At 42.3% G+C, this 27,212-nt stretch overlaps 2 protein-coding genes and 1 long non-coding RNA gene across 18 annotated transcripts in view; 2 read left to right on the top strand and 1 right to left on the bottom strand.

Moving 5' to 3' along the window:
- LOC103350759 (uncharacterized) overlaps positions 1–23,433 on the top strand; it is a 91,150-nt gene extending 67,717 nt beyond the window's left edge. For 4 of the 9 annotated variants that reach the window (XR_016212418.1, XR_016212416.1, XR_016212411.1 and 1 more), the window contains one exon: positions 3,677–4,563. This is a non-coding gene — a long non-coding RNA (uncharacterized LOC103350759). Of the gene's footprint in view, positions 1–3,676; positions 4,564–5,679; positions 5,938–21,100; positions 22,572–23,164 lie in introns of those variants that run through there. The other 5 variants (XR_016212410.1, XR_016212412.1, XR_016212414.1 and 2 more) reach the window with 4 other exon arrangements.
- Positions 110–25,662, bottom strand: PPM1K (protein phosphatase, Mg2+/Mn2+ dependent 1K). Of its 7 annotated transcripts, none has more exons than XR_016212405.1 (8): positions 25,269–25,662; positions 17,978–18,494; positions 16,657–16,757; positions 13,352–13,467; positions 9,740–9,905; positions 9,443–9,587; positions 7,201–7,335; positions 110–3,732 (listed from the first exon to the last, which is right to left on the bottom strand). XR_016212405.1 is itself a non-coding variant. In XM_008267615.5 (7 exons), the coding sequence occupies exons 2-7, from the start codon at positions 18,415–18,417 to the stop codon at positions 3,601–3,603; spliced, it is 1,119 nt and encodes a 372-aa protein (XP_008265837.3). In that variant the 5' UTR covers positions 18,418–18,494; positions 25,269–25,662; the 3' UTR covers positions 110–3,600. The 7 variants fall into 7 exon arrangements, 3 of the variants coding, with proteins under 3 accessions (XP_008265837.3, XP_002717053.3, XP_051675540.3); XR_016212407.1 differs by lacking the exon at positions 13,352–13,467 and adding an exon at positions 12,264–12,292; XR_016212404.1 differs by lacking the exon at positions 13,352–13,467 and adding an exon at positions 12,005–12,194.
- The window catches only part of LOC100345779 (putative E3 ISG15--protein ligase HERC6), a 128,639-nt gene continuing 126,986 nt past the window's right edge, over positions 25,560–27,212 (top strand). For both annotated transcript variants that reach the window (XM_089303095.1, XM_089303094.1), the window contains exon 1: positions 25,560–25,675. The gene's annotated coding sequence lies outside the window, so the exon portion shown is untranslated. The remainder of the gene's footprint in view (positions 25,676–27,212) is intronic.

The following is a 27,212-nucleotide window of genomic DNA, read 5'->3' as shown; positions in this document are numbered from 1 at the left end:
AAATGTCCAACTATTCATTGATTCTTTGATATCATTCTTTTGTAGTGTTCACAGGACCACATCCATAATAAATGTTGGACAGTTTGGATGCCAAATAAACACAATTGTATTTTAAAGTGTTTAATTATGTATTTTATTAGAAGGATATTTTGAACACTGAGAAATGCGATTTTAGTCTGTTCATAGTTATTCTAATACATATATATATAAAACAATGATCACAAAAGCAATTACATCAACTTGCTGTAGAAGGCACAATACACCCAAGGAGTACTGTAATTTTAAAACAAATGTACACAAGAGCACTTCAGGAGAAATTAATTCAGGATGCACTGAGTTGCTAAATTCCATTCTGGAATCCAATGCAGATTGAGTCATTCTTGGAGATGGAAGAAATCCATGATTTCCCATCCCAGAACACTAAGTGTGACCGTGAATGGACCATCTAACAACCAAGGGGAGCTGCCAGAGAGTCAGCTGGTCTCAACCTGGATGCCAAAGGCAACAGGTCAGCCACTGCAACTTGGTTTGTTCACTGAAAAGATGTGGCTTTTTATTTCTGCTTAAATCATGCATGTAACAGAATCTTATAAACACATAAAATGCAATACAATCAAAATCTCGTGTCACTATTAACCGACATGGGTATACATGAACCATTGCAGTATTAAAAGGAAAGCACAAATACATGCATGTGTTTAACTGTTTAATACTAGACTTTCACTTCCCCCTATCTGGAAGCATTTCCTTACTATAGTGTTACCATGAAATTAAATCTATGTCCATTTTTAGAAAGGAAATAAATGTCCAGTCTGATACTAAAGAACTAGCATAGACCTACTCATTTTCTGCCTAAATTCTTTCCCCAAATAAAGTTTTACTTAAAAAAATAATTTCTGTATTTTAGATTATGTGTTAATAATTCTTGGAAGTAATTTTTAAAACATCGGAACATAGGGAAGGCTCACATCACATTACTGGGTACATAGAATCAAAACTGATCCCTCCAAAATAAATTATTTTACAGAAAAATTCATGACCTTGAAGCACGTAGGAAACATAAAGGTCTCTAACAAGTGAATAATTGATGAGAGTAGACCTACATTTGCTTCTGGATATGTAAGCTACTTAAGAATTTATACTTGTGAAATATTATAACAATTTTAAGACTATTTCAATGAATAAACATCGGCAACACATATTGAAAGACGATTTACATAATACATATAAATGAAAGGAAAACATAAATACAATCAATGTGTTTTATTACAGTAATATAATTTATACCATGCTTATATCCACATAGGAAATTCACAGTTACAATGAAACAGCTATATATAGAGCAGTCCTTTCTTTTTATTACTATTTGCATAATTTCTAGTAATAGACTTAGAAATCTAAGACACACATGCTTATGTTTTACAGATTTTAATAATCTACATTTTAAATTGTACTTTAACATTATGGCTTGAAAACCCATAAACACCAGTATGCTCTATGCTTTGTCAAGGTTAACTCACTTTTCCAGGTGCAGCCTACTCAGATCCACCCCAGTCATCCTCCTATAAACTCCCCTTCCTCAGAACTGGCAACCACTGCAGTCATCCATGGCCCTCAGTCCTTTGAACATGCCAACATCACTCCTAACTAGTTTTTAAGGTAAAGGAGGGAGGGATGGCAATATGAAAAATTCACACAAAACCAAAACCTGCATCTTTAGAATGTCATCTTGGAGCTTTAGCACTTTCCTTTGTTTGGTTAGAAATTCTCCAAACTCCTAAATGTGGCTTCCACACTTCTGTTGGAAGACCTGACTTGGAAAGAGCGAGCCGATTCCCAGCTGTGCTTGGGCTCTTGGCCTCACAGACAGTGAGCAGGAGAACATCTTCCTGCCCATAATGGTTTTCCTCCTTTCACCTAAATGCCTTGAAAAAAAAAAATCGAAATATTTAGCACTTTTTTTCAAATGACATTCCTGTTTAAGATGGCAGGAAAATTGAAAATTTATTTTCTTCTGTTCTCACATAGGTGAAAAGGCATGAGCATTTATATTGGGCCCTCTTTCTTATAATAAACCTAAAAATGAAGCTTACAGAAAAGAAAAAAAGTCAATCCTGAAAAAAGAGTTGAAAGTACATTCTCTATCAAAGTTCTCCTTTTGGTTTGTTTTTCTTTTGTTTCTACTATAAAATTCCATATCATTCTTGGGAGTCATTATTTTTATCATATTATTTTATATGCAAATGACCATCTAGAAATGTAGCATCAAGATTCTGGCCCTGTTCCTGGGTTTTCCAGACAAATTATGTGCCACAAAATATCTCCTAAAATCTGTTTCCTCACCTGCTGATAACCACTGGCTCTGCACTTAACAGAACTGCCTCAGTTTATCAAGAGTCTTCAGAGTTAAATACAGAATAATTTAAAGATAGTTAACTGGTGAAGGAGCTACACAAGATTGTTCCCTTTAATTTTATATTACTCCAAAATATACATATGTACACACACCCACACACACGGGACAAATTTAGAGTCTGCAGAAATAAACTGTAGATATCATTCCAATCATACATGTACAAATTCACATTTAACAGCAAACTTACATGCAGGTAAATAGTTTCACATGCCTAAGCTATATATAACAAGCTGAAATACACAGTTTTAATGTTTGTTTCAGACATATCCTTCCTTGTAAGTCTTAGAAATGAGCAAAGAGGAGACATAAACCTTAAGCTTTGTCTATGGCACTGTGGGTCAATGTGGTATTTTTTTTTACTAACAAATTAGCCAGCTTGCTTACTCTATACAAAAGGTGATATAAACATATATACAAAACACAGAACACCAACTTATTTGGAAACTATACAAAATACTTGATACCACAGTATTTAACTTTGTATAATTTTGACTGGAAGACCCTTAGCCTGTGTCTTCTTTTCTGATAGTAGAGTCAAATCTATATAAAATTTACAATTACAGAAAAATAGGATAGAGTGGGAAGGGGGACTCTGGTGATGCAGTTGAAATACACAAATGCACTGTTTATAAATATGCATGATTTGGCAATATAGTATCTGAATCGATTTCTGCTGCACAATTACTGTTATTGTAAGTGGCCTAGTATACAAAATATGATAATAGATAACTCAGTTTTCACATTTACTCCTTGGCACAGTTATCAAAAATAAACACTTGCAGCCAGTACACGGAATAGTCGTCAAAATTCAAACTGACTAGTGTTGAACTTGAAGAACCTTTCAAATGAATTAAGAACAAAAATAATCGATAGAAACAAATAGCTGCCTAAGAGTCTTAATGATTAGAAATTGAACACTCACTGAAAGTACTGAAACCACTTTTCATTTGCTTGCTTAGAAGCTCACACTAGCTTGGTTATAGTTATTTGCGTACTAGGCATGTACAGTTGATCATAAATATGATTATTCATAAAAAATCACTATGCAAATAGTTACTAGGTTTACACTGACTTGTATACTGATCTGGTGGGTCACTGGTTCAGACAGCATTTGTGATTTGATCAGTTTCTTGACATTCTTAGTTAAAAAGTGTTGCACAGAATCGTGGAGTCCTGGCCAGCAATCAGGCCCATCGCCCACTGGAGGCAAAGCTTCTGCTGAAGGAGAAGTTGATTTCAGAGTTCTTATATTTTCCCCAGGCGCCAAAAGGCACTACGACGGCCGTACTGTTATCCTCAGTGCCATACTGGATCGCCTACGAGGTTTGGCAGGAAGGAGAGAAAAACACAGGAAATCAGAGTCTCTGCAGAGAAAGCATTGATCCTCTGAAGAGCCACACTGGCTTTCATGCACTCATAGCCCAACTATGTCCCAGCACCTGGTGAGTCTTTGCTGCTGCATCAGTGCCCACAGGGTTTATTAAATTGCACATGGAATAACAGGTGGCCCCAAACATCCCTGTTATCAACATTCTTGGCAGAGTGACTCCAGTGGACTAGGAATGTTTATTATTCATGGTTCAAAATAGAAAAGTGAGCATAAACTAAATGCTCTAAAGGAGAATTATAAATCAATTTTACAAACCATTTCAAATAGCAGATGATACAGTCAGCATTGTAAAGTAGTGCTTAGGATGTCATTTAACATCTAATGTGTTTCAAAAGACTTAATAGCCTGAAGAAACTTTGAAGGAAGGGGTTGATAAAAATATCTGTTGTAAAAAGCTTCAATGAAGAAAAGGTTTTACAGATTAAAAGAAAACATTTACAATATCAAAGCACTGTAATACTTAATATATAGGAAGTTCTTACACAATCAAAAACACACTGAGAAGGCAATAGGCAGAAGGAAAAAGGTTTGCACAGACAAGAAATACAACTGGCTAACAAACGTATGGAAATGGTTAACTTTAATAACCAAGAAAAAAAGATGGAGACATAAATAACAAAATTTGACTTTTCTGCTTTCGAAGAGGCAAAAAACAAAGCTTATGATAAGAATTTGGAAAAACAAGATCCAAGCCATGTTAGTTTAAGTGTGAATCGCTATCATGAGAGATCTTCCAAAATTTCATGAAAAAATGTGTGTTATGAAAAAAATTATATACTGCTAAGTCAAACACCAGTCCCTTTCCATGAACTTTTTGAAGGACAATTTGGAGGGCAAATAGATACAAACATATTTATTACAGTGCTCCCCCTGCAGTATGAAAAAATGGTCAGAAACTAAATTTGTTGATCAGGGGAACTGTTGAGCCAATTACGGTATACAAGTAAGATAAGACTTTGCTGCAGTCATTGAAATTGTCATTGCCTGCGGTGCCAACATCCCATTATAGGCACTGGTTTGTGTCCTGGCTGTTCCATTTTCGATCCAGCTCCCTGCTTAAGGCCTGGGAAAGCAGTAGAAGATGGCCAAAGTGCTTGGGCCCCTGAACCCACATAGGAGACCTGGAAGAAGCTCCTGGTCCCTGGCTTCAGGTTGGCCCAGCTCCAGCTGTTGCAGCTATTTGCAGAGTGAACCAGCAGATAGAAGACCTTTTTGTCTCTGTCTCTCTCTGTAACTCTGCCTCTCAAATAAATAAACAAACTTTTTAAAAAACACACACAAAAGTACCTACAAGATGGACAGTTGAAATTAGACAAGAAGTGTTCATCCACGGAATCAGGCCCATTACTTCCATTTTATGAGGACTCCACTTAGTACTGGGTAAGGTAGACATCACAGCAACCAAGTAAATAATTCATGCATTAGAATTGTGTGGCAGGCACCACGGCTCACTAGGCTAATCCTTCGCCTTGCGGCGCCGGCACACTGAGTTCTAGTCCCAGTCGGGGCGCCGGATTCTGTCCCGGTTGCCCCTCTTCCAGGCCAGCTCTCTGCTGTGGCCAGGGAGTGCAGTGGAGGATGGCCCAAGTGCTTGGGCCCTGCACCCCATGGGAGACCAGGAGAAGCACCTGGCTCCTGCCATCGGATCAGTGTGGTGTGCCGGCCGCGGCGGCCATCGGAGGGTGAACCAACGGCAAAGGAAGACCTTTCTCTCTGTCTCTCTCTCTCACTGTCCACTCTGCCTGTCAAAAAAAAAAAAAAAGAATTGTGCATGGGGGCCGGCACTATGGCATAGCAGGAAAGCTGCTGCCTGCAGTGCTGGCATCCCATATGGGTGTCAGTTCGATTCCTGGCTGCCCAACATCCAATCCAGCTCTCTGCTATGGCCTGGGAAAGCAGCAGGAGATGACACAAGTGCTTGGGCCTCTGCACCTCCATAGGAGACCCGGAAGAAGCTTCTAGTTCCTGGCTTCAGATCAGCGCAGCTTCGGCAGTTGCGGCCATCTGGGGAATGAACCAGAGGATGGAAGACACTCTCTCACTCTCTCTCTCTCTCTCTCTCTCTCTCTCTGCCTCTAAGTCTCTGTAACTTTGCCTTTCAAATAAATAAATAAATCTTAAAAAAAAAAAATTGTGCTTGCCCATTTATTTTCAAGCAAATCATCCTTTTTTTTTTTTTTTTTTTTAAAGATTATTTATTTGAAGAGCCGAGTTACAGAGAGGCACAGAGAGAGACAGAGAGGTCTTCCCTCCACTGGTTCACTCCCCAGATGGCCGCATCAGCCAGAGCTGCACTGATCCGAAGCCAGGAGCCAGGAGCCAGGAGTCTCTTACTCCATATAATAAATAAATAAATAAATAAATAAATAAGGTCCTATGTTTTCATTACAAATACTGGCACTTAAAAGTTTGGGCTGGATTTTGCACCTTAATTAAATATGTAAAAACGGGGAAATGTGTTGGATTAAAGCATGCCTCTAATGATCCATAATGTCTATAACTTAGAACAGCTAATCAAAACAGTATTTTCTATTTTCAAATTTCCATTTTCAAATTTTAGCTCTGACACCATCCACACATTGTATTTTTCCTTGTCTTTTTCACACACCCATCAATTTTTAATTATTTTTTTTGAGAGGCAGAGTCAGAGAGATGGGGAGAGAAGAGCGCCTATCTGCTAGTTCACTCCCCAAATACCTGCAATGGCCAGGACTGGGCTAAGGCTGAAGCTGGGAGCTGGGAACTCATCCCAGATCTCCCATGTGGGTGGTAGGGATGCAGTTCCTTGAGGCATCACCTGCCACCTTTGGGGTCTGCATTGGCAGGGAGCTGGAGTCAGCAGCCAGAGCTAGGGATCCAACCCAGGCACGGTGATATGGACACAGGTGTCTTACTCAGCATCTCAAGTGCCACACCACACATCCACTTGAACACTTTGTTTTTAATAACCAGAAGCTGACTGTGCTATAATTTTCCTTAAAATGGATATTTACTGGGAGCAGTCTAGTTTAACAGTTAAGTAGTTGGACTTGGGAACCTGACTGCATTCAAAGCCTCTGTAGCTCAGTTTTCCACATCTGGGACAATAATAGCTTCAGTCTCTTCAGATTTGTGTCATTACATGAATTAATTTATATGAGTAGAATAGTGTCCAGCATGTTTTCTTGACATTAATTTTACTTAGCAACTTGTGGGAATTGTAAAACATGAGCTAATTTAAGATACCATGGAATCAAAATATTCACCATTTGACACTCAAGCTGAAACAAAGCAACCTCGAACATGCGGTGGCCACTCTAGTCTGCACTGGGACCACACGCCTGGGGTTGTCCTTCTGTGCATCCCCCACCCCCCTTTGCTTGAGACTTTCCTAGCAGAAGCTCTGCTGTATCACCTGTTCAGTCACTGCATGGGCAGCTTCGTTGGGATCATGGCACTGATTGACAAAGTCACAGATCTCTTGACTATTCACCATGAAGTTGATTCCATCTGTGGTGAGGACCAGGAAGCTGTCATCAGCATGGTGCAGCTGCAATCAGAACCAAATGCACAGGATTAGAAACCAGGCTCTGGGCCGGCGCCGCGGCTCACTAGGCTAATCCTCCGCCTTAAGGCGCCGGCACACCGGGTTCTAGTCCCGGTCGGGGCGCCGGATTCTGTCCCGGTTGCCCATCTTCCAGGCCAGCCCTCTGCTGTGGCCAGGGAGTGCAGTGGAGGATGGCCCAGGTGCTTGGACCCTGCACCCCATGGGAGACCAGGAAAAGCACCTGGCTCCTGGCTCCTGCCATCGGATCAGCGCGGTGCGCCGGCCGCAGCGCGCCGGCCGCGGCGGCCATTGGAGGGTGAACCAACGGCAAAGGAAGACCTTTCTCTCTGTCTTTCTCTCTCACTGTCCACTCTGTCAAAAAAAAAAAAAAAGAAACCAGGCTCTACCTTAGAGTAATCTGGGTAATTCTAAGAGTTTAATCTGTTCTGCTATAGGCAAACTTCTGTAGGAAAATGTAGTTTGCATGTAGGGTACAAGTAGCAACATTTAATATCAAGCACCAAGGATAAACCTGACATTTACTTAGTAGTGCCACAAAGGACAAAGCCAGAAAGCCGAATGCTGAGAGGTGGTTAAAGGGTGCTGCCTCCTGAGCCAGGCTCCAGCCTCTGTTAATGCCTGGTAAGCAGAGGTGAGTTGATCTCTACATGTTTTTAGATTTGCCAAGTGGGGACAACGGTACCTGTTTTGAACAGAGCCTGGCACACAGTAAACCACACACAGGCATTTGTAAAATAAAGTGAACAGAAGTGTAATATCTATGGGACATGAAACCTCTCATGGGGCTGGCGCTGGGGCACAGCAGGTAAAGCCACCACCTGCAGTGCCAGCATCCCATATGGGCACTGGTTGGAGTCCCAGCTGCTCCACTTCCAATCCAGCTCCCTGCTTATGCACCTGGGAAAGCAGTGGATGATGGCCCAAGTGCTTGGCTCCTGTACCCATGTGGGAGACTCAGATGAAGCTCCTGACTCCTGGCTTCTGACCGGCTCTGATCTAGCTGTTGTGGTCATTTGTGGAGTGAACCAGTAGATGGAAGATCTCTCTCTGTCTCTCCCTCTCTGATTCTGCATTTCTTTATTTCTTCCTTTTTTTAAAAAATGATTTATTTTGTTTTTTAATTTTTTTTACAGGCAGAGTTAGTGAGAGAGAAACAGAGAGAAAGGTCTTCCTTTTCTGTTGGTTCACCCCCTAAATGGCTGCCACCACTGGCGTGCAACGCCGATCTGAAGTCAGGAGCCAGGTGCTTCCTCCTGGTCTCCCATGCGGGTGCAGGGCCCAAGGACTTGGGCCATCCTCCACTGCCTTCCCGGGCCACAGCAGAGAGCTGGACTGGAAGAGGAGCAACCGGGACAGAATTTGGCGCCACAGGCAGAGAATTAGCCTAGTGAGCTGTGGCGCTGGCCCTGATTTATTAATTTTGAAAGAGTTATAGAGGGAGAGAGGGAGATCTTTCATCCACCGGTTCATTCCCCAGATGGCCACAATGTCCAGTGCTGAGCCAGTCAGGCTTTACCCACTATACCACAACGCCAGCCCCCAACTCTGCCTTTCAAATAAAAATGTTTTAAAAAATAAAAGAAACTCCTGGTGCAATTAATAGGCAAACAGTGGCTGGCATTATTGGAAGCTTACACTATGCTATGCCAGGTCCTAGAGCTGGCTTCCTTAGGTGGTTCAGAGAAGGATGTGTTAGCTGTTGGACTGGAATGTGTTGGGGGCAGTTTAGAGTACCCAGGCACTGACTTGTAGCAGGTAAAAATGCCACAGAAACTCAGGAGGGCCATGCTTTAGGTTGGTGGAAAGGGAAGTCAAGGTCAGTTTCCGAGCTGAGAGGATACCGCATGCTCAGGTGCAGGTGGGGAAGGGCAGCAGCACCATTTCGCCAGGAGAATTCCTCAGCAGGAGAAACAAAAACCCAAGACTTCTTATCCATTAGGCCAGGAAAGTCGTATTTTATCTGAAAAGCCTTCCTCCCCTAAATTACTCCCCATGAAAGATCATGAAGCAAGCAAGGGAGCCTGCAGCTGAAGACAATCCTGCATCTGTCCTTTGTGTGTGCATCAAGCACTCCTCACTCCTTCCTTACCTTGATCCTCTTTGTTTCTGGCTCGGCTATCACTCCGCTGGCTTTGAGATCTAAATCTCCAATGCTCCTCGTCATGGCCAGTCGGCCGTTTACGTGAGGTTGTCCCAAGCTGTTCCAAGCTACAAAACCACCACATTTCTTGATCCTGAAGAAGGGAAAGTTACAAGACTGGAGATGTGATCCACAGAAAACCATGTCACTGTGACACTTAAACGACATCAGTTTAGAGATGCAAAACTTCACTTCTTGAACTACAAACATCATCCCCATGGAATGACCAAGTAGGGGTAGTGGTACCTTTCTTTTTCATCTTTTCTTTCTGGAGTATGATCAATGGTCAGCTTCATGGGTTTTCCTTTTCTACACAAAATAGCTCGGCTGTCCCCAACACTGGCTACCACCAGTTCAATACCATCTCGCAGTAGGGCTACTGTTGCAGTAGTCCCAGAGGTCAGAATGCTTGCTACAAATGGTATGAAAAAAAAAAGTTAGTGACAGTCGAAGGACTGGATATGGAATTTTTATTGCAAAACAAAAGGCAAGCATGATCAACTAGTACTGGAATGTATCATTCTAATATAACTACAGCTATGCAAATAAAATGCAAATGAACTAGGTGACTACCAGCATGCAAAGAAACAATTATCTATTTCAGAAACAAGGCTCCATGCAAACAGAAAAGGCTGCTAACCTAATTTAGTCAGCAATGCATCACTGCCCCTAAATGGCTTCTATTCACAGAAAGTGGAGCTGGCTTGAACTTACAGTTACAATGACATTTCTATTTGTAAAACAATTCAACCTAACAAGACTGGATAATAATGGGAGGATGGATGTGGTCTACTGAGCCCATCCAGGCAAGCCGACTTTTCTGTGATTTATGGATTTGGAAGGTTTTCTCTTCCATTTCTGATTCCTATCCTGTGAAAGTATTAGCAGTTAAAAAGCTAAGTGAGACATGCCACAGGCATACCATTTGCTCTTCATATGCTAGATTTTATATTCTTTCCTTTAACAATTTTTTTTATTCAAACGTTCACCAAAAAAAATCCTAAAATAGTCAAAAAGCTCACATTGTTTTTTGTTTATCTTTGTCTTCCCTAGACAAGAACCAAAGTTATAGCCATCATTACACTGGCAGAAAATTTATGGAGTGGGGAATGAAATTCATTCTGGTTTCTCATCATCCCTGGCTCCAGAAGACTCTAATACAAAGAGTCTGTCTCCAAGTGCAGGACAGCATTGCCAGTGCTACTCCTGTGGTGCTGCCTGGGCCCAAAGTAGTCTGAGAATATTAGTTTTCTCTGACAACAAACAAAATTCAAGGTTACTGGGCTCACTGTTTTCCATCAAAGTCAAATTGCTCTTTTGCACTTGCCTTTAACTTACTCTAACAGTATCATCTAAGTTCTTTACCCCATGTTAGAAACTTTAAGGTGCATTGAGCCTTGCCAAAAGTAAAACTACAGTGAAGTTATAGGCTAAAAAATAAAGCAAAGTGGAAGAAATTATAAAGGATAACTTATTTAAAGCAGGTATTGTGTCAGTAACATTGTCAGTTCTTTAAAAGTATCTAAATAAAATATTCAAGTGATTATCCAATGATGATTTTGACTTTAAAGGTAGATTTAGGGAAAATGAAGTGCTATTGATTTGATTGATTGAAAATGTTTCCAACTTTTTTTTAAAGACAATTTCAAAAACTTAATAATAATGCATTTTGCAATATAATTTACACATAAAAAGATTTTCCAATCAGTATATTAAAATGCCTGCTTTAATCAGAAAAGTAAAATGAAGAAGCATGAATAAACTATTTAATCTTTTTATAGACATGCTGAATTTACTTTACTGAGAATTAGCATTTATATTGCACTATCCTCCCATTTATCTCTTGATTTTGGAACAGTTGTACCAAAGTAGTAATCTCTACAATGCTAAAATAGCTTATGCATTTGTGACTGTATCACATAAATGTTTTGGCCTAAATATCAGTGATGTTTGTATTACAATTGCTAAGTCTTGAGATTACTCAAATGAATGACTTTACAACAACAACAACAAAATCTTTACAACAAAAGGAATCTTTGCAGTTTAACCTACTGTAATATTTTCAAATGATTTAAAGAGCCACTCAAGAGAATGCAGGCATTTATTCAAATGCTACTTGCCAAGGGAATTTAATATCCTTCCCCTTTCCTTAAGACTGTTGGCAACAGCTTTTTCAAAAGATTTTAATTGGCCACACGACAAAAAAAAAAAAAGTTAAAATTTCACAGTGAAAGTTTAGTTGTTCAGGCTTGTAGTTCATGGCTCTGCCATATAAAAATTTAAGAAGAGTTTGAGTTCTTACCAACCCAATTTCACAGTTCCAAAATCCCAGGATTTATGGGAAAGGTTTCAAAACTATTGATTCAGGTTTGCTAAGCATCTAAGAATATAAATATTAAATCAGCATTTATTTTCATTTAACATTTAACATGGAAGTAAAATTTCTCACTTTTTGCCCTAATAACAAAACTATAAAACTAAGACATCTTTCAATAAGTTCTTAACACTCACTGGACAATTTCTACTGCAAGTCAGCTCAACTAATGGGACAAAGAGGATGTGGGAGCCTTCCAGTAGTCCAGGCTAGGAACCGCTGGACTCCTTCACCTGAGACAAAATTAAGCAGATCTCTCTTTCCACTGAAGCCCAGCATAAGTGTCCACGGGCTCCAGGTCTAGAGCTGCTGACCAGGCACAGTTCTCTGCCACAAATAACACGCACAGAGGCAAATAGGAAATTCACCCAGGAATTGTGCTCAAACATTACAAACCTGCAACACAGGGGAGAGCAGAGAAAGAGCTGCAAAATAAGGGGAAGGGTTTTTATCGGTGAAAATGTCACTAGCAAATGTACATAATATTCCAGGAGATGCCAAATCAATGATTTCAGAACTCAGTTTGCTCAAGTTGATGGTATTTTGTAGTTGAATCTGTTTTCTCAACACAGAATAACACTTCTTGCCTAGTTTTTGTGAAAGCCAAGGTAGGGAAAAAAATGATATGCAAATGCCTATGTAGCAAAAATCATCAATGGTGAAACATACATATGTGTACACACTCTCACACACTGGTATACACTTGAACACAGCAAATCAGTACTTTAACTGAGTTGCAGAAAATGTACTGTAAGTTTGCTGGGTATCAGAATTGTAGCAATATCAAAAGGGTCAATTCAGGGTTCTAGTGCTGAGTAATTTGTGTCTGATAAGCAGCACACAGGAGAGGGTATGAACTACAATATACCACCAAATTATTAGAACTTAAATATACAACAAGAAATAAAGCACCTCTAGAGTAGAGACAAGGAGTAACACATCCGTTAACGGTGCTTCATGTGGGGGTTTAGTATCTAGAAGGCATTTTTGAAGTAGAATGATTAAGTTTACTTCTCTTACACACTAAAGTAGCTTTATCATTTTATGTAATTCACACAACGGGTATTTTTCTGCAGCTCTCTCTCTTTTCCCCAGTGTTGCAGGTCGACACAATAAAAGAAATATGATCAAGATTTTAAATGCCAACATAAACAGTAAAAGCTGAATTGTTCAAAGTATAACAACCCCAGTAATTATTCAATTATGTAAACAATATGCATCAACCAATACAGTTTCAATACTTATTCAAAATGAGTGTTCTAGTCAGGGTGACTCATCAACACTGACAGCAAAGTAATGAGCTGAAGCAGTAGCAGCAAATAAGACCACCTCTTCCACGCTGTCCCTGGGGCTTTTCCAGTGGCTGCTCCCAGCATAAAAGGGGCACTCAGAGAGGCTGCATTTAGACCCCTAATATTTTGTACTTTAGTTTTTCCACAAAGTCCCATAATATAAAGAGTGTGAAAGTTTCCCATGAGACTCACAATGCTGTCCATCAATGTCTCCCACTCTGAACGTCAGAGCAGCAAGTCTTCTCTTTTTGATCCATTTGTCCCCTGGGCAGCTTTGCTGCTTTCAAAGCTTAAGCAATCTAGAAACACTTTGAAGAGTTTACAGGATATATAGGATTATAATCTAAGTCTTCTACCATCTGATCTGTTTTTAAGTGACTATCTGTAAACAACAGACTGATGGGGTATCCTTGAATCCACTGATGGGTTTCATTCATTGTAAAAATACACATTGCTGGTACAAACTGAATATGAACAAGTCAAAGAAGGTGATAACGTTACCTATCTGAAAAAAAAAGGGCAAATTCAAAATGCATTGACACATTCATAAAAACAGCTAGCAACTTAAGGGTACAGAAAACTTCTGTTTCTTGATAAGTGGCATTCTGGTTTTATTCTCTTTATCCCCAGCTAAAACTGAAATAGTAAACATTTGAACCGCTAATGAGACAGCCTGAAGAAGTTTAGGTATAGGTGACAGCTGTGGCACTGAAGTCTAAAAGAGATGTTTTATTGTCACTTTATTTCTCTTAGGAAAGTTAGCATGAAATAATTGTGGGGGCATTCTAACCACTACACCTAAAATTTTACCATCAGTGATTCTTGCCTATGGTTTAATCATCCATTTTCAGGTGTCTGCTACTCAGAACTCAAATTTGCTTAGGAGTGACAACTCATTAAAATACATCCATTTTATTAATAATTGGGTTAAATGAGCTACATTTGATTTAATAATCAAGGCATAAATTATAATAAGTGGTGAGAAAGAGTAGGTAGTAGAGATGAGTTCAGTCCAAATAGTGAATACCTTCCAGATGCCAGGCAGGGTGCCAACCACTGGAGATTCAAAAAGAAACAAGCCATCCTGATCTCACAGGAAGGGTTTAAGAGGACAGAAAGTGGGCTGATGCCAAAAGAAGAGAGAAGGTAAGAGAGAGTGGAGTGGGCTGCTAACCACGCAGCTGCATTTAGCTAGCTCTGAGTCTACTACAGATCTACCAAAAGGAATATTATCCACTCTTATAATACTGATACTGCTTCAGTTCTTACTAAAAAATTTACTTTTTTAAAAGTTTAAGTAACTCTGAAATGGCACAATTTTGGAAATCCATAAATTGAAGAGTTCAACATTACAACATTCTATCTTTAGTGACTTTTAACATATTTCATAAAATAAGCCCCAAATAGCTAAAGGCAATTTTTGTCATCTTTGAAAGTTTTGGTAACTTAATAAGAATAAATTTTTAAATATTCTCAAAACATTAACTTAAAAAACACATACTAATAGACTTATAACAACAAATATAAAATAGTATCTAATGACACTGTTATGAGATTTTTAGTAGCATACTAGACATCATTCTATCCTGCTCCACTATACTTTCACACAAATGGTCATTAAATGAAAATTAAAATATCTTATAAAAGTTCTGGGATTATTACCTCAAAGCATATGACAGAGGGAATAAATAATATGTTTTAATTTCATGATTAGAAATTATTTTACGATTGATTTCTTTACACAACTGCTTGTGTGTAAAGAACTGTAACTTGTGTGTAAACTGCTTTATGTGACAAAGCCAAATTTAGAAAGTTTAAGATATGCAAGTTAAATAAATTCTCTAGTTCAAAACTCCCTCTCATACCCTACACCAAATCGACCAGTGATTGTTTTAATTATCTCCTGGCTGCACCCATGAAGGGTTAATGTCTTAGATTGTTGGCCACATCCTGACATTCTTGAACATTCTCTTCTGAAAACCTTTGCACTAAGCTGCAGCTGCTTGCAGAACAGCTGGGGCTCAGCACCTGCACTACAACTCACAGGTGTGAGCTACAGTCCCATTCACAGACAAACTGGTTACAGATGAGATAAGAGCATACCAGAACTCGGAGAGTTACAAAAATGAAACTATCAGAAGGCATTTTGTTTCCTCTTCTCCTTCCTGTGTTTTACTCAAAAACAAAAGCTAAATCTTATGCGTGAAATCCCCCCTTTTTCAACTCCTATCTTCTTAAAGGTGAGGGACCAGATGAGAGGGGAAAAAAGTCCAAAGGAATGGAAGAAAAGAAAAATGGGCCTAACTCACCTACAAACTAAATAAATCCCTGAACAAAACGGGAGGGTGGAGTGTAATGTTTTCTGAGGACTGTGATGATAAGATAAGGTTCTCTTAAAAAAAAAAAAAAAAAAAGAGAGAGAGCAGGAAAACCTCTCAAGATGGTAAGTAGAGGCAGACGTTTTGCCCTTCCCAGATCAGAGTATTTGGGTTTGATTCCCAGCTCTGCTCCTGACTGCAGCTTCCTGCTACTGCAGACCCTGGGAGGCAACAGCATGGCTCAAGTAATTGTTGCTCTTATCATCCATATGGGAAACCTAAAGTGGGTTCCCAGCTGTTGTGGGCATTTGGAGAGTGGCCTAGTGGATGAAAGTTCACTTTTTAGCATGCTCTATGTCTGCTTCTAAAAAAAAAATTCATGGAAAAACAGATTTAAAAGATAGACTTTTTAAAAATTACTTTAAAAAATGGCAAATAGAGCCATCCTACAATCACCTTCTCTTCCTCCTCATTATCAAACATCAATGTGAGAGATCACTTTGGGTGTCAGGAAAATCCCAGCCCCAGCTCTGAACTGATCTTTGACTCTCTTTGAACTTCAATTTCTTGTCTGTGAACTGGGGAAAATTTCTATTCCTGTGCAGTCCAACTGAAAACTGTGAATATGACATTTCTGTAGTGCATTTTTTTTTTAAGCTCCTGGCTCCTGATCATCTCCGCTAGGGCCATTGCAGCCATTTGAGGAGTGAATCAGCGCATGGAAGACCCTCTCTCTGTAACTCTCAAATAAATAAAATAAATTTCAAAAAAAGAGAGGGCAAAATAGCTTCCTTGTAATTATACAAACTAGTGCATATTAGCCATTGTTCCTTCTTACATGGGATCTTTTAGCACTTTTCTTCTTGTCTGGACATTTAGTGTCCTAGATAAATGTGTTTTCCCTGCAGAGTATTTCAGCAGATGCCTCAAAAACAAAACAAAACAGCCCCAAATCCTCTGGTAGTATGAGTTCTTTTGCATACAGTAAGTAACCAAACATGAAAACTGACATTAGTTTGGATTCCAAACAGCATTCCCAGTGACTATGTAAGAACATTTCTACATAAACTTCCTCACAAGTAAGCATACATTAAAATGCCCACCCCTAAAGGACTTCAATGAATTCTTTTGTACCCTCCTTGACTCCAAGACTCTGAAAAATGTGATTGTTTTACATACCATCAGCAGACAGGTGGGCATGACTCGCAAAGGCTTTATCTATTTCTAGAAAAGCCAAGGTCAACACAGTTTCCAAGTTCTTCTCCTTAGGAAGCAAATCCCTTTGTGGGGAGGAAAAGAGAACCCCAGTCATTTACCATAGGTTTCTCTTGTCACAGTCCCTCTGTCTAGCAAAGTCCCTCCACTCAATGGACCCCAAGAGTTGCCTTTCAGATGCATAAGAGCTACTAGTTAGGGATGTTTATTGAGCTTTTATGGTACCAAATCACAGGCACTGTGATGAGCTTTTAAGAGCACAAAAATAAAAGTCCAGATCTCTATCCTTAAAGAATGAATCTTTATAAAGACCACAATGCTGGAGACACTGAACTCCTTCATATGAAACTTAAACCTCAGAGTTCTTTGTGGAATGAGGTAAAATAGGCACAAATCAACTGATAAACAGTAGTATGCATCAACCTTGCAGTACACAGGAAGGCAAGGAATTACACATAGTCAAAATTCCGTCACATGTTTTCCCCTTGTTTTAATTCTAGCAAGAGTGTGAACCTCAACAATACTAGCTAGAGGTACATAAACTAGTGAAAGTCCCCCAAACACCAGCATTAAATGCACTCTCACCCCCGACTAATGCCAACCATCCAAAGTTACTTTTCAGCAAGTCCAGTATTCAGAGCTAGTCTATGGGCTCTGCATTGATAGGAGTAAATGCTTCTCACAGGTTAGCTGGTGTATAAGGCATTTCAACACGTTCATGCATAAATGGAAGTAAAAGATAAGTTTATTTCAGTACAAAAAATTTTTGAAATGCATGCACAGTTTTTTTCATAATACACATTTTCCATGAACATTGTGGAGACTCCTGGACTTTATGTCCATTCACTCAAAATGATCACGGGTCAAATATTGTAAATTCTGGTCATCAGAATCTACTTTCATCAGGGAATTAAGACATGTATTTTAAAGATTTTTGAGTGTGTGTGTTTATTTTCATCTACTTAAAAGGCTGACAGAAACAGAGAGCTTCTGCTGGTTCGCTCCCTTCTCCCCAAATGTCTGTAACAGGCAGGGTTGTGCCAGGCCAAAGCCAGGAACCCAGAATTCCATCTGGGTCTCCCATGTGTGTGGCAGGAGCCCAAGATTTTGAGTTATCATCCACTGCCTTCCCAGGTACATTAGCAGGAAGCTGGGTCAGCAGCAGAGCAGCCAGCCACAGTGGGTCATAAACCACTGGCCGCACCACCCACCCAAGACACACGTTCTGAGGCAGCAATGATCATCAGTAATAAGTAATGAGTCTCATGAGAGTCATGGTACGTACAGAATACATTTCTCCATGCGGGTGTGGCAGAAATTAGCGGCTGCGGGTCCGCCGTGCCCATCATACACAGCGAAGTACAGGACCTCATCTGTCAGCTGGGCGAAGTCGAATCGATCTTCATTCTCTTTCCGTTTGCCAATGTGCGAGGCGCAGCCCACGTTTTCCAGGCTGATTTTGGGGATCGGCTTGCCATACTTAATGCTGGGGGGCAGTAGAATTGGCTCGTCAATGCGGTTGTCCCAGATCCCGAAACTGTCCCAGGTGGCCGGACGCCCACTGCCGTCCGGGTCGAATCGAGAACACCTGGGCTCTGAGGTGGAGCTGTGGCAGGTGGCCGGCAGGCGGCGCTCGTCCTGCAGCAGGCGGGAGGTCAGCAGCGCTCTCCTTCTCACCTGGTTCCCGCCACTTCTAACCAAAGTGATTAAGGCAGCTGTTGACATCACTCAGCTGCAGGGGACTCAGTACAGAGGCGGAGGTTGGCAGACAATAGTGGACCGTCTTCAAGAGAATGATGTACCTGGGGAGAAGGAGGGCTTGGTCAGCAATTGTGAGCCTAACTGAATATCAGCACCAAAAACAAGGGCCATCTGGGCCTGACAGGAAATACTTACTATACTTATGTTATGCACTTCGTAGGCACCCAACAGCCCGATTTTCATAACAATGGATGAAAAATAGCTCCATTTGCCTTATCCATTCACAGTAAAAACAAAAATCTGACAAGGAGCACTTTTGATTGAACCTGTCTCTCCAGCTTAACCTGCCATCATTGGAGGAAAGGAAAGCTGCAGGTGCTTTTTAAAATGCCATCATTGGAGGTGCTTTTTAAAATGCAAATTCTGATTCACTGGATATGAAGTGGATCTTGGGATGCTGGTAATAGGAGCTGCTGATCTTCAGGCCACACTTTGCCTAGCAAGAATATACAACACGGGTAGAAATAAATATTCCTCCTCTCATTAATTCCACTGCTCTGAAAAAAGGTAGGGGCAAATATTAACGATAGCACCAAAGTGCTAAAAATAAAAGGAAAAGTAACTGGTTCACAGAATATTTACAATAGCTTGTACACAGAATAGCCAAGTTTTCGTAAAGACACAATTTAGGATCTGAGTTTTTTTTTTTTTTTTTTGACAGGCAGAGTGGACAGTGAGAGAGAGACAGAGAGAAAGGTCTTCCTTGGTTCACCCTCCAATGGCCGCCGCGGCCGGCGCGCTGCGGCTGGCGCACCGCGCTGATCTGATGGCAGGAGCCAGGAGCCAGGTGCTTTTCCTGGTCTCCCATGGGGTGCAGGGCCCAAGCACCTGGGCCATCCTCCACTGCACTCCCTGGCCACAGCAGAGGGCTGGCCTGGAAGAGGTGCAACCGGGACAGAATCCGGCGCCCCGACCAGGACTAGAACCCGGTGTGCCAGCGCCGCTAGGCGGAGGATTAGCCTAGTGAGCCGCAGCGCCGGCCTAGGATCTGAGTTTTGTTTGACAATTTCTCAACATACTTCATTTTCCATCTGCATGGTTAATGTAAACTGGTTCATGCAAACACACCCATAGGCCAGTTCCTATGCTGCCTTTGTGGGAGACACTCTCATGGAGAGGGTTGGGTGCAGAGGTCTCAGGAAACGGTGTCACTGCATTTGTGACAAACAACTGAGGTTTAAGCAGATGAACCATGCATTTTCTCTGCACCTGCAGCTTTCCTTTCCCCCAATTCTAGCAGCACACCCACACCTGAAACTGTGTGTCTTTAAAATTATTACCTGGCACCCCTACTTGTAGACTCTTCTCTCAAGCTCAACCCTAAGGACTCTCTTGGCATTACAGAATGTATCAGGGAAAATTCCCACACTCTTGCAGGAAGAGCTGTCTTTCTGGCAATTTCCATACAAACAAGGTTCTAAGCAGAAATTAATCTCAATAGTACTTCGTTCCATTATTTATGAGTTAGGAATCAACTTGCCATAATGGTATAATATTAAGATTTGATAATGCTGGTGGAGGGAATACAGGTGCTATATTATTCCCAATTGTAGGTTTGGATTATTTCACAATAAAAAAAAGAACTTGGTAAAAAGAGGGTATCAAAGAAGTATAAACACACACATATAAAACTCAGTTTGAGGGCATTTGTGAGAAAATGCATTAAAGATTTCAAACAATTGCTTGTAAGTGAACTTTGGAAACCAGGCTAGGTTCCCATAGAAAGGCCTTACTGCTTTCAAGAGAAAGGAAGAGGTTCCAAAAGAGAACATCCTTAGATATCTAAGCAAGGAAAAATGCATGAGCTCTGCCTTCATAGGATTTAGAATAAAAATGGCCATAAAGATGGTTATCATCTGTATAAAAAGGAAATTCACTTCCTTTTATGACAAAATTGGAGTAGGGGAGGAGAGAGAGCATCTCTAGTTAATGAGAAGTTACACATTCAAATACAAAAAAAAAAAAAAGGTGTTTGTTCCTTTGCATCTCATTCAAGGTTATTTTTACCCAGAATCAGTAATTATATGTAAATTCTTATATAGAAACGGAAAATTATAATACAATTTCACAGATAATAGAAATTTTTTTTTAAATTTATTTATTTGAAAGACAGTCACAGAAATTGAGGAAACACACACGTACACAGATCTTCCATCCACTGGTTCATTCCCCAAATGTCTGCAACAGCTGGGGCTGGGCCAAAGCCAGGAGCCAGGAGCTCCATCAGGGTCCCCTGTGTGGGTGGCAGAGACTTAAGTACTTGAGCCATCTGATGCCTACCAGGCACACTAGCAATAAGTGGAGCAGCCATGAATCGTACCTCACTCAGATTTGGTACTTGGGTGTCCCAAATTGCAGCTAACCCACTGTGCTGTAACACCTGCCATAGAAGCACTAATTATTGATGGAAATAATTGCAAAGCAGTTTTGCATTATAAAGAAAAAATAAAACTTTAAATGTTTATTAGAAAATACATTCATATTTGAAGAATGCACCAGATACTGTAGCAAATTACTACTCCCCTGGGTTCACCTTAAAGCATACATGCCATAGTCAGGCTTGGGTTACTTTGCAGTTGTGTACATTCATTCAATAAGAGTACTAGAATTACAAATACTGAATACAGTTTTCCCACATCTCTTCTAGGATACCTGCCCTCCCCCCCTTTTCTCTCTCTCCTCTCTAAAATTTTTTAAATGATAAAATAGAATGCATTCTTCGTGGAAAACAGCTATCCACTGGAAACATTTTTTAAGAATGAGATAAAACTCAAGTTGGAAAGTTTCTTTAGGCTTGCATTCACTAAAATCAATCATCGACTTGGCCTCAGTCCTGGGACTATCTCCAGAATCATCTCAGAAAGTCAGCAGAATACAGGAAAACGTCTGTTCTGAGCAACATTACTGGCACAGATGAAGTGTGAGTTAGTTATAGAGGTAGTTTATCAATAGTACAAAACTAGGTCTCTTCGGCACAAAGAGATTCTGTTTAAGAAGTGGTTTAAGAAAAAGGGGCAGAATTAGGGATGGGGCTCCTAAGGAGACTGGGGAGGGAAGATGAAAAACAACAAAAACCCCAGAAGTTCTTTTCTATGTTCAGTGTGACTGAAGTATATGACTCCATTCTGTGTTCAAGAGGAAACAATTCAAAGAGAATCTGTGTTCCTAAGCTAAAGAATACAGAAGTAAACCTGAACATCAAGAAGTTTCCTCTGGAGATTTCAAACTTGGAATTGGATCGCCTAGGCTCCACAGCTCTCCGGATGCCCATGGAAATGACTCTGCACTGCCTAGCAGAGGAATAGAATCTGTGATGGGAACAACAAAAACCTCTGCCACCCCCCATGGGGTAGGGGGACCTACCACACATTAGCAGAGAACAAACTGACAAAGCAAGGAATTGCTTTCGTTTGCCAGCTCGGTAATTATGAATTGGGATGAGTTTATCATTCTGAAAACTAAGAATATTTCTGAGTAAGCAGGGCGCATTCATGTCAATCTATCAATCTGAAATCAAAGCTTGCTTATTTTTATAAGCCACTTGAACAATCATATTCAATCTTTGGAACTCAAGTCATGCTGATGGAAGTCATTCCACTGAAAAGCTCTTTGAATACACAAAAGTGTGACAGTGAGAGTGAAATGAACTAAAAGTACCTTATGTCACACATTGTATTCCATTGTAAAAATATTAAACACTATGCTAAAAAACAAAATGATTGAAATCCTTGCAACATCGATTACATAATCAACCTGAAATATACAACAAAAGGAAAAACATCAGCCTAAAAACTGTTCTCCAAATCTGTTTTTACTTCCCAATCAAAATTAAAATGTAGGAGTGAGTGTTTGATGCAGCAGTTAAGATACCCTTTGGCCAGCATTCCTATCTACAATGTTTGGGCTTAAGTCCTGGTTCCTCTTAGGATTCCAGCTTCCTGCTAATGCATACCCTGGGAGGCAACAACATGGTCCAAGTACTTGGGTCCCTGTCACCCACATGAAAGATTCAGATGGAGTTCCAGGCATTTGGAGAGTGAACCAGTAGATGGAAGATATCTCTCTGTCTCGATCTCTCTTCCTCTGCCTCTCAAATAAATAAAATAAATATTTAAAAATTTTGATGTGTCAGAATTTATTCAGGTGAATCTGTAAGACACATGGATATGCATACTCATGTATATACATTCACAAAAGTATGTACACATTCTAGTACTCTCAATAAATAATCTCATGAAAATACTTTCTCTGGGGCCAGCATTGTGGTGCAGTGGATTGAGCCACCTGTGGCTTTGACAGCTCATGTGGGCACCAGGGCAGTTCCTGGCTGCTCCACTTCCAATCCAACTCCCTGCTAGTGTACCTGAGAAGGCAAAGGAGGATGGCCCAAGTACTTGGTCCCCTGCCATCCATGTGGAAGACCTGGATGGAGTTCCCGGCTCCTACCTTCAGCCTGGCCCTGTCCCAGTTGTTGCAGCCATTTGGGAAGAATGAACCAGCAAATGGAGGCTCTCTTTCTGTCTGTCTCTCTCTCTCCCCTGTGTATCTGTGTCGCTCTGTGTGTGTGTGTGTGTGTGTGTGTGTGTCTACGGCTCTGCCTCCCAACTAAATAAATCAATCAATATTAGGGGGAAAAAAACCTTTTCTTTTCACCATTTCCATACTGATTTGTGTAACCATGCCTTTCCCATCTTCCTCCTCCTGTGGCTAGGAAACAGTTTGTTTAACCATCCCGACTGACTGACAAGGGGAACCTCAGCAGAGAGGTTTAAATGGGAAGAAACTGCAAGACCATGAAGGCATGCATAGAGATGCTCAGTGAGTACTGGCGACAAACCTCATCTCAGGAGTGGGAAGCCCCAGGTCAAAAGCATTAGGATGGAAAAAAAAATGCATTTGGTTTGCAAAAAACTTTTGAACTATATCCCTCATTTAAAAGTAAAAGGAAGCAGTGAAAAAAGGCAACTACACAGCTACAAATTTGCTTTGCCAATTTTATGTTTTCTTCTTGCTCCCACTTTAGAATTCCTCCATGGTTTAAACACCCTAGGCTGTCCAAATTTATTTTTGGAAACAGGAGGCACTGTGTGTCTGGCAGGAGGGCGCACAGGGATTTGAGGTTTAACCGCACTTCAGCACCGAAAGCCAGGTCAAAAGAGTAGTTCATTGCTGTCATTTTAAGCCCATGCCAAAATTTCCAGGAGTTCTAAGGATTGGCACTATTAAAACCTGCTTAGGTTGTATTCTTCTAGAAAAAAAAATCTTTAAAAAACAATGCCTATCTGCCTATTACTATAAAGTGGTACTATAAAGTGGTAACTTCCACAATTGAAAAATTACCCAAGGTAATTAACTAACCAATTAATATTCTTAAGCTAACTATTTCTTTCTCAACACTCCTTAAAAAGCAACCAGAGCATTCTGAACACTTCAAATAGGATGGAAATCTCCAGAATGTATCTCAGCAAATTTGGACTCTATGCCTTCTTTACCCGTATCCCGCTAGGAGGAAAGGAAAGACATGGTACCAGGCTAGCTGCGGGAGAGAAGTCCATGTTGACATGTGTGAATAGGGCGGACAGAACACAGAGCTGCGGAACCCTTCCTACCTAAAATGCCCTCGCTGCCTTTGCAAACATCTGCCTTCATGAGGTCCCCAAGTCACAGACCACGTTCCCAACCTGGAACCTCAGAACGTTCCTTTCCCTTCTATCCCAACATCCCACCTCATGGGCCCCGGCCCGGCTCTCCTCAGAGTCCCCAGGCACGGGAGGTGCGGCGTGTTCCGCCGGCATCCGCAGAAAAGCGGCTCAGGCTGCAAGAAAGAGGCATCGAGAGAACCCAGCGCCCCGGAGCCATTTCACCACACAATGGGCACCACACTCGGCGACAGACACACAACGCGCGCGCGCCGCTCCTCTTCCGGCCACGGCGGCACCGCGCACCGCTTTGGTTCCCTCAGACGTTGGCCACCGGCCGCTCTCCTTTAATGGCTCACTCTGAAGCCGCCAGAAAGCCTCGCTCTTTCCCCCTGCCCTGGCGGACGAAGAGCGCTGAGCAAAGACCAGGCCGGGCTGCATATTTCCGGCCCGAAGCTCACAAAGCCCGGTGCAGCCCCAGAGAGCCCCCACACTCCCCCATCCTCTTATCTTTAGCCTCGTTTTGGTCACCGCCTGCGAATTCCGGCATCTACAAAAAGCGTCTGCTAAAAAGGCATCACCACAGCCGCAGGGCCTGGGATGACAGCGCCGTCCCGTCCAAACTGCCACCCTGTCCTGCCATCAAACCAAGTAGGGCATCCTTCTCGGCACCGGCCTCCTGGCCTCCGGCCGCGCCCGCCCGGGGCTGAATGGCTCGCCCTGCTGGACGCCAGGCAGCACACACAGCCTCGCGCCCCCGCCCCGCCAGCAGCTGCACCCCGGCCTCCCCGCCTCGCTGATCCCGGGGCGTCCCCGCGGCACCGACCCCTGCAGCATCCTCGCCGGCGGGTCGCACAGAGCACGCGTGGCGGCCCCCTCACCTGGCCGGCTCGCGGTCAAGTTCAAGGCCGAGCGCGATCGGGGAAGGAGCCCTTCGCCCGCTTCCCGCAGCGCTGCCAGGGTGTGCCCCACCCTGAAAAAAAAAAAAAAAAACAAACCGCTCTTGACCTGGAAAGGGAAGAAAACAGCTGCCGGAGACCGACCGTAGGGGCTCGGAGGCTGAAGAGGTGAAACCAGGGAGTCGTTCTCCTCTTACTCTTCATCCCCTGGGCCGCCAATAAGTAATATTATGAACGGTGGGCAGAAATAAATGAATGGCACCCTCCGGGCTCTTACCTCCCGATGGCTATGTCCCTTGGAAGTGTTTCAATGAGCTAACGGAGGGCAGTGCAGGGGCTTTCGTGCTCGTTAAATAAGATTGCCGTCTCCTTTGTCTTGCGATCTCCGGAGCAAGCAATCGAAAGCACCACTCACTGCTTCGTCTGCTGGAAATTCTCGAAAATGTTTCACCAGCTGCGGGCCAGAGGGAGCGAAGGGAAGTGTTCCCGCTGACTGACGGCAGCTCCGGCCAATCGCACTTGGCGAGGCGGCGCGTCGGCCCTCCACCTTAGCCAATCACAACTACCGCTGGGAACGAGCCTCCCCGCCGCTGCGATTTGACTGTGCCGACTGGCAGCCGCGCGCGGTAGAGCGACGTCTACATCGGCCAGTAGCTGCTTGCGGCGGCGCCCCACCCTCCTGAGGTAGGCGCACCGGCCAAAGATGGGGCGCGCCTGGACGGTGGGTGGGGACGAGACGCTTGGTGACCGGCCAGCGGGTGGAGAAGCCGAGAGTGTCGTGAGGGGGCGGTGGTTGTGACAGCTCGGGGACCGAGGCCAGGAATGCCTACGCTTAGCTGGAAGGGCTTGGGGTTTCACTGCCTCTGCCTTGAAAAATTCGCAGCGCAGCGTTCGTCGTGGCCAACAAGCATCTTGAGTTCCCTTTGAGGGGAGGGGGTGAAGGACCTTCGGGATGCCAGGCCCTCGCGAGGCGCCGGCCCTACAGTCCTGCCCCACACACTCATGTTAGCTGCCTCGGTGGCGTCTGCGGTCTGGTTAGGAAGGCAAGGGAGAAACCCGACAAGTACACAAGGGTGGAACATTAGTGAACCGTGTCCAGAAACGACACAGACAAGGCGTGAACATAGCGGATACTGGGGTTGACTCCGGGTGGGTAGGGGATATTTGTGTGAGAACCTTGTAAGACGGCGTGTGGGCTGCGTCTCACAGAGAGAGGAAGTCAGGTAGTCAGGCCGTGGAACGAGCGGAGTGGCGGCCTCTCTGGGCGGTGGGGACAGCCGAGCAAAGGCCCTGAGGTTCTGGAAGCGCAGAAGGAGGTCGGTGTGGCTCCTGCCTAGTGAGGGAGCAGAGGGCAGCAGCAGAAGAGTGAACCGCTTTGGTTAATGTGGAAACAGAGAGGCTGGGCTGGTGGTAGACTGGTTAGGAGAGGATGGCTGGCGAGGTTCAAGGTGAGAAATGACATGGGTTAAAAACCAGACAGATATCACTGGGAGTAGAGAAAAGAGGAGATTAGGGATTTTAAATGTAAAGGGTTTACTTATCTTGGCATTTCAGGGTTCTGGTGCAGGCTGGTGCAGGGAGTCCAGTGCACTTAATACTCTGCTTAGAAGGTGATTCTTCCACCGCTCACAAATTCTGGTAGTGACTTTGAGGATTTCTGTGTCGGATTGACAGTCACTTTTCATGGATGTCCTGGATTTCTTTTTATGCTTTTGCTAAAATATAATACACATATAGAAAAGTACATACATCTCAAGTGTATACGACACAAGGAGTGTTCACGGTCTGAATACATCTTTATCCAGAACTCAATCAAGAAACACTTTTTTTTTTAACTTCTGAAAACTCTAACAGACTACCTTCCGGCTTCTTCCTCCTTCCAAGAGTAGCGTCTATGATGACTTTCAACAACGTAGATCAATTTTACCTCTCTTTCTACTTGGTATAAAACAATTAAGTATGCATTCTTTTATATTTGGCTTCATTATTTTGTGAGATTTTTGCGTACTGTTGTGGACAGTTGTAGGTCATTGAATTCCATTCTGCGAATAAACTAGAATTTATAAATTTATTCTTCTGATGGAAATTAAGATGATTCCCAGTTTGGAGCTATTATAGACTGTGCTATAATGAACATTCTTTGGGGGATGGCCTTTTCTTTTGATGGAGCATTTTAGTAGCTGAGTCACAAGTTATTTTTAATGTGCTCATCATTAAGTAC

Source organism: Oryctolagus cuniculus, chromosome 8 (genome assembly GCF_051225735.1).
Source record: "Oryctolagus cuniculus isolate XC-2025 breed Fujian yellow rabbit chromosome 8, ASM5122573v1, whole genome shotgun sequence".
Classification (NCBI taxonomy): domain Eukaryota; kingdom Metazoa; phylum Chordata; class Mammalia; order Lagomorpha; family Leporidae; genus Oryctolagus; species Oryctolagus cuniculus.
This window is presented reverse-complemented; position numbering and strand designations above follow the sequence as displayed.

Coding starts and splice junctions, on each gene's coding strand:
- PPM1K (XM_008267615.5), bottom strand. CDS start 18,417: ATGTCAACAGCTGCCTTAATCACTTTGGTTAGAAGTGGCGGGAACCAG. Junction 9,906..16,656: donor TGCCCACCTGTCTGCTGATG/GTATGTAAAACA, acceptor TACCATTTGTAG/CAAGCATTCTGACCTCTGGG. Junction 7,336..9,442: donor CAGAAACAAAGAGGATCAAG/GTAAGGAAGGAG, acceptor TTCTGATTGCAG/CTGCACCATGCTGATGACAG.